This window comes from Lolium perenne, chromosome 3, assembly GCF_019359855.2.
Source record: "Lolium perenne isolate Kyuss_39 chromosome 3, Kyuss_2.0, whole genome shotgun sequence".
NCBI lineage: Eukaryota > Viridiplantae > Streptophyta > Magnoliopsida > Poales > Poaceae > Lolium > Lolium perenne.
The window spans coordinates 292,271,003-292,277,102 of record NC_067246.2 but is presented as its reverse complement, the minus strand read 5'-3'; the positions used below and the strand labels follow the sequence as shown (position 1 = coordinate 292,277,102).

Sequence of the window (6,100 nt, the reverse complement as noted above, 5' to 3'; positions counted from 1 at the left end):
TGGGCAAAGCTCTGGAAAACAGCGGTACCGGCTAAGATCCAAATCTTTCTGTGGAGATTAGCTAGGCAGTCATTGCCCACTAGATATGTGAGGAATCACAGAAATATGGCGCCCTCGCCGGCATGCTCCATCTGCGGGCAGGAAGACTCTTGGCGCCATTTGTTGATCGAGTGCAACTTGGCAAGGTGTCTTTGGGCTATGACAAATCCTGAGATTACCGAGCATATATATCTCTATGTCAATGGAACTATCAGCTCGCCAGTGGTTATTCTCGATGTTTGAGACGATGAAGAAGGATGATCTGACGCGTATGCTGGTCACGCTTTGGGCTATTTGGCATGCTCGGCGAAAAGCTATCCATGAAGAGATCTATCAGAGCCCTATGGCGACGACATCGTTCGTGAACAGATTCTTAATTGACCTTAATGCGAGCGTGGAGTCACCAAAGGAAAAGAAGCTGAGCAACTCCGGTGGAACCAGAAAGGTGAAGTGGATAGCTCTGCCATTGGGACGGGTTAAAGTGAATGTTGATGCGGCTGTCGCCAAGACGAGAGTAAGAGGAGCAGTGGCGACGGTTTTCCATTCGAGGGAGGGTAAGTTCTTGGGGGCGTCGGCGGTGACCTATGAGGGTATCACCCACCCGGGTGCCTTAGAGGCACTGGCGTGCAGAGAAGCCTTGGATGTGGCTGATGATGCGCTGTTGGGGCAGGTTCTTGTAGCATCGGACTGCCTCGAGGTAGTGAAGGGTCTACAAGAAGAGAACTTAGGTGTTTTCAGCAACATCTTGCTTGAGATCAAGGAAAGAGCACGAGTGAGAGGCAATATCTCTTTCTCACATGAGAAAAGAGAGTTCAATGGTGAAGCCCATAATCTGGCGAGGTTTGCTTCTACTCTGCCAGAGGGTAGACATTTATGGCTCTTAGAGCCTCCGTTTGGTCTTAACATGCCTGTAATTCTTGTCACTGATGAATAAAAGCATGTGAGTCTCTCAAAAAAAATCTAGGTAGACACCAAAATCAACCAACTCACGGAGAGGTCACTAGTATAGCCACACGTGCATACATATAGTTCATCAACATCATAGTTTGGATAGATATACTTACATACCTACCCCCTCCATTTACTAATTAAGATGTTCGAAAAAGCTGGTTTAGCTTTTCAAAACGTAGGGTTGACTAAATAATCAGTCGAACTGGATAGTGGAGCTATAGATGCCGTTGGGCTCCCAGTCGGCGGGGATGACCTTGTTGGCGATGAGCGCCTTCCCGGACTCGTTGGTGATGCGCAACGAGAAGGGCCCCTGCATGGCCCGCCGTGTGTCCATCCTCCATATGGACCCCCACGACTCCTTCATTGGCACCCACTCCCCCGTGGGTGACATGCCGTATTCGCTAGAGGTGTCTGGCCGCGACTCCATGATGTCCACCTGCACCACGTCTCCGTCGCCGTCCTCGTACTCCACCAGGATCGCTAGGTAATACGGGTTTGACCCATCTTCCACGTGGAATGTCACCGTGAGGCCCGGGTACTGGCACGGTACCCTGCACATTCGTTCAGCAATGCCCTATGTCAGTCACCAACATAATGTACATGTCGTGGTGTTGGAAACACGCGATATAGCTAGGTTGATCACCATGAATTCCATACTAGCGACCAAGAATATCAAAAGCTATGCTATGCGTCTGTGCTACGTTGCCACAACGATCCAAGGCAGCCAGATACTAGCAACTAAGAAGGCAAGAACATCAAAATTCAAAAGCCACTACCTATATAAATGCCGACGCTGATGCCGGTTTGTTACCTTGTGTTAATTGAGAAAGAAAATGAGACGTCGCATGCACTAGCTAGAACTAGAAATCTAGAATCTTTCAGGGTCCCCAAATTCCAATGCGGTTCTAGCCGATCCTTGTCGCTGCCTTCATTAAAAAAAGTTTGTTTGGAAATTTGGCATGGTACCACGACGAGGCAAAGATGGCTTTGTTGGCGGTTATATTTCCCCATCTACTAGCTTTGTTTCCTAGTTTATGCATGCAGAAGCAGCCGGGCGGCTTAGAGAATGCAACTGACGGTGGATACGTAGCTTCTAGCTAGCCATGGCCCATGGATGTCGGTAGTGCAAGCTTGGCGGTGGAGATATAATGACGGTGACGGGCAATACAAGTAGGTGTTGTGGCGCTACCTCTTGAACTGCATGTCGATGATGCCAGCGTGGCGGAGCTGGTCGTTCCGGCCCGGCAGCGCCATGGCGCCGAAGGCGGTGCCGCTGAGGTCGAAGTTGTAGCGGGAGACCGGGTAGTAGTTCATGTCCGTAATGATCACCGTCTCCGGCACGCCGGAGCAGGCCGGGTGGTTCTGGGTCACGCACCGTATCTGCATTTTTCCATTGCCACAACAATCCAAGATCAGTTAGTAGTAGTACTGCTAATATAGTTGCCATTAATGGAGTATGTACCTGGTAGCATGAGCCGCATCCCTTGCCGTCCTTGAATAGCGGCTGGTTGCCGCAAGATGTCATGGCGGAGAAAGGTGGCAGGTTGACGTTCTTGAATCCGCAGGCGCCGCCGTTGTCGTCCCGCCCGGCGCCGGTAGGCGCGCCGTACCAGGTGGCCCTGGCGTCCAGCCAGCCGCCGGTGTCGGCATTGGTGCCGTTGGCGCTAGAATCGGGCGCGGGTGGACTAGGAGCCACGTAGGGAGGTGGAGTGGTGACCGGGGTAGGAGGAGGGTTCGCGCAGGGCGGAGAAGAAGGAGGAGGGGCGCAGCAGCCATGGGCGGCCAGGCAGAAAAGGAGAGCAGTCACAACGGCAACAGAGAAGGATGACATCGCTAGCGAGCTGCCTGATTGGTGAAGTGATGGATGGTGTTGGGCATTGGCTGTATTTATAGTGGCGGGAATCGATCGGCGCGCGACGCAACGCACGATTGGTTCTGGACGGAGGGAGTTGCAGATGTAGACGGGTCAGTAGCGGACGAGGCACCGTGATTGCCAATATGATTGCAGAATTGGTTCACATGCGGATGGAGCAGCTCGACTTCAAGGTCACGAGAACACCTTACTATACATTTGATACATACATTCCGTTCTCTTGCGTCCATTTTTTGCTTCTTCCGTCCGTTTGATACATACATTCCCAACTCTACTTTGTTCCCTCTGTTGTTTGCTTCTTCCCTCCGTTTTTTTCTGCTTTGTTTACTTGCATGTAGTGTTGCGCAGTATATGCTCTTCCAAGTCTTGATTGTTCCAATCAACTAACTTGAGCCCTAGTGTGTTCGCAACAATCCCACAAGGACTAAGTGATTTAGTCCAATGGAGCTGATAAAACAATTAGGTCCAGAACCGGCACGAGGATCTGATATAGGCTGCAAAATGACAACCCAACTGAACCTACAAGTTTCTATCTCGTATGGGCTTGACTGTAGGCCTCACATCAAGTGTATCCTACTAGGTATGTATGGACCTCAAGCTGTGGTCTTCTTAGTCGAAAACAAGAGATTTGGTGGGAGAGGTCGAAGTAGATGGCGGGAAAAGGTAAAACACATGCCTGCTCATTCCGGTCTTTCCAGAGGGTCCACATTTACGATACACCTTTGAAGCGAGTCAACCTAAGTCCAAGAAGAGAGAGAGAGAGAGATTCCCACTTTTCGAATCTCAACTAGCAACAAAGGGCACGACCAACAGGGCAATCTATTTCGTGGTATGTCCTTTTTTCTCTCTACGCGAATCCAATTCCAACTTACATCTGGTGCGGGTTTGTATCAACACGGACACATGACGAACATACATCGTGTCCTCTCTAGCCAAGACTGGCCCTGGAGGCAGGGCGGCCTTTCCGGGGCCTCTGACGAGGGAATACCCAACCGGGTAGGCCCATGAAAGCGAGTAACGGATCAAGACTGGGGTGGCTCAATCCAATCGCCATCTCAAGGAGCATGCTGACCATCGGAGAACAGGCAAAGGACTAACTGGTGGTAGTCGACTAGGGTTTTTGATGACTCGTCCGCATGATGTAAAACCCTTGCTAGGTCAAGTCATCTATATAAGCCTTGGCCATGACCACGTAGGAGAGGGATCCATTCATCCTCTTATAGTCGCCACAGCTTCCATCTACGCCGCCAGCAACACTGAAACCATATAGAAATCAATACAATCAAGCGGGAGTAGGTCTTTACCTCTACCGAGAGGGGCCGAACCTGGGTACATCATGTCGTGTACCAATCTCGTAACGTCCCTGAGTGCCCTCCAATTGCTCTTGCTTGCAAGTCCTAAAGGATTTTCTATTGCAAGGCTTCATTGTGGCCCACCCAAATGCGTCCCTTCACTCGAAGCACACTGTCCTCCAGCTCAAAATCAAGTGAGCATACGCACAGAACTGTCATTAGATGGTCAAGTAACTTCTGGCCCTAGGGGTTACCCGTTACCCTGATAGCCAAATTGCACTTCTTGTAGCCAGGATGGCAGGCAAACAGTGATAGCAGCCAACTCACCAATGGCAGGTTGAAGAAAACGAGAGAGGGCGTCCGCAGCTTTATTTTCTAGATCCTTCGTGTAGACCACAGGGTAACGCGGACCGAGCACAGTGGCGGACTCACAGGGTATGCCGGGTATGCCGGTGCATACCCTGGAGTTTGGCCGGTCTGTGCACTGTGTACAGCTGGTAAAGAAGCCCCGATCGATCTCTTGTAAAACTGCCTAGCTAACTTGGCGCTAGCCGTTACGTCCGTTCCGTGTAGTACTAATCGATTCGTGTGTAAAACTTCCTTAGTTGGAGTCGTGCTGCGCGCCTCCTACTAGTAGCAGCAAATAAGGAAAACCTGATCAGTTACGGCCTATTCTACATGTATGCGACTAGGCCGCGTTGCCGCAACCGCGTTTCCTCAGAATCTCGCCGACGCCCAAGTGCCCAATCGCAGGGACGCCGACGCGCAGCAAGGAGGAGGCCTGCAAGCACCTGATCGGGATCGGGACGCGGCACGCCGCCAGGTTTTCTGGACGTGATCAGGCCCGGCACGCCGCTCGCCTCAAGCCCTGAGGACGAACAGTAGGTCATCTGTCCTTCTCGTTTGCCGGCACGGCTCAACATCGCCACGTTGAACGCCAGTTAATCGACGCGCCCGCAAGCGGCGAACGGGCTCAAGTAATTATCCAAGTAATATATATCATCTTTGGATTAAATAGTTAGACAACAATAAAAAAATTCCTTTGTGAATTCGTTATTGTATCACACCATATGAGTTTTGTTACACATGTTGTATAGAGCCAATAGTCATACTTATATTTTTTTTCCTTTGTGAATTATTCAGTTATAAAAAGAGAAAGTTAAGGAATAAGATGGGTGATAGTCTTTTGGATGATTGTCTAATTACATACATTAGGATAATATCAATCGAGACATTCTTGTCATTAAGGAAGTGCAGGCCAGACAAGTCAAGCAAGTAGTACTGTAAGTTTCTTTTATGCATATTTCAAACTATTAGTTTGGTGTGTTTGAACATTTGTGTGTTGATTTGTAGATCTTTATAAGTTAATATTTCAATTGAATATGATTTATTGATTGTACACTGTTTTAAAATGCAAATTATATAAATATTTATTGAATTAAAAAATATTTTACCAAAAGAACTATCAAAATTTTGGTGCGGCATACCCATGAATAAAATCATAGGTCCGCCGCTACCGAGCAGCTTCACCATTATTTTCTGTTGCAATGGTGTGGTGATTCGTTTGAACCTCAAGGTAAATCAAGCTTTTCTGATCCGTATGGGTGATGAATTCAGTAGGCTGATGATAAGCACGCCAATGATCCACTGCCATCAGAATAGATAGCGCCTATTTTTCATAAGTGGACAACATACTCGTCCGTGCACCCAAGGCTTAGCTCAAAAAAGTAAGAGGATGTTTGTTCTGAAGGAAGACATCACCAATACCGTGGTCAGAAGCGTTTGTTCAATATCAAACACTTGACTAAAATCTGGCATATGAGAACGATGTGGTTCATGAAAAGAGGGAGTGCAGCGTAACTGGGTCTGTCGTGGATCTGTCATGACATATGGCATGGGGTGGCTTAAGTCAGGTGGTTGAGACCTTGTGGCCTACGGCGGATTC

At 49.0% G+C, this 6,100-nt stretch overlaps 2 protein-coding genes across 2 annotated transcripts; one reads left to right on the top strand and one right to left on the bottom strand.

The window, feature by feature from the left end:
* Positions 1–286: 286 nt before the first annotated feature.
* Positions 287–973, top strand: LOC139838213 (uncharacterized). Its single transcript, XM_071827594.1, has one exon. The coding sequence runs from the start codon at positions 287–289 to the stop codon at positions 971–973; it is 687 nt and encodes a 228-aa protein (XP_071683695.1).
* Positions 974–1,016: 43 nt separating this feature from the next.
* LOC127345176 (expansin-B3-like) lies at positions 1,017–2,846 on the bottom strand. The gene is made up of 3 exons (XM_051371612.2): positions 2,453–2,846; positions 2,180–2,370; positions 1,017–1,541 (listed from the first exon to the last, which is right to left on the bottom strand). Exons 1-3 carry the CDS (start codon positions 2,819–2,821, stop codon positions 1,184–1,186), a joined length of 918 nt encoding a protein of 305 aa, XP_051227572.1. The 5' UTR covers positions 2,822–2,846; the 3' UTR covers positions 1,017–1,183.
* Positions 2,847–6,100: the final 3,254 nt, after the last annotated feature.

Coding starts and splice junctions, on each gene's coding strand:
- LOC127345176 (XM_051371612.2), bottom strand. CDS start 2,821: ATGTCATCCTTCTCTGTTGCCGTTGTGACTGCTCTCCTTTTCTGCCTG. Junction 2,371..2,452: donor GATGCGGCTCATGCTACCAG/GTACATACTCCA, acceptor GGAAAAATGCAG/ATACGGTGCGTGACCCAGAA. Junction 1,542..2,179: donor ATCGACATGCAGTTCAAGAG/GTAGCGCCACAA, acceptor ACGAATGTGCAG/GGTACCGTGCCAGTACCCGG.
- LOC139838213 (XM_071827594.1), top strand. CDS start 287: ATGAAGAAGGATGATCTGACGCGTATGCTGGTCACGCTTTGGGCTATT.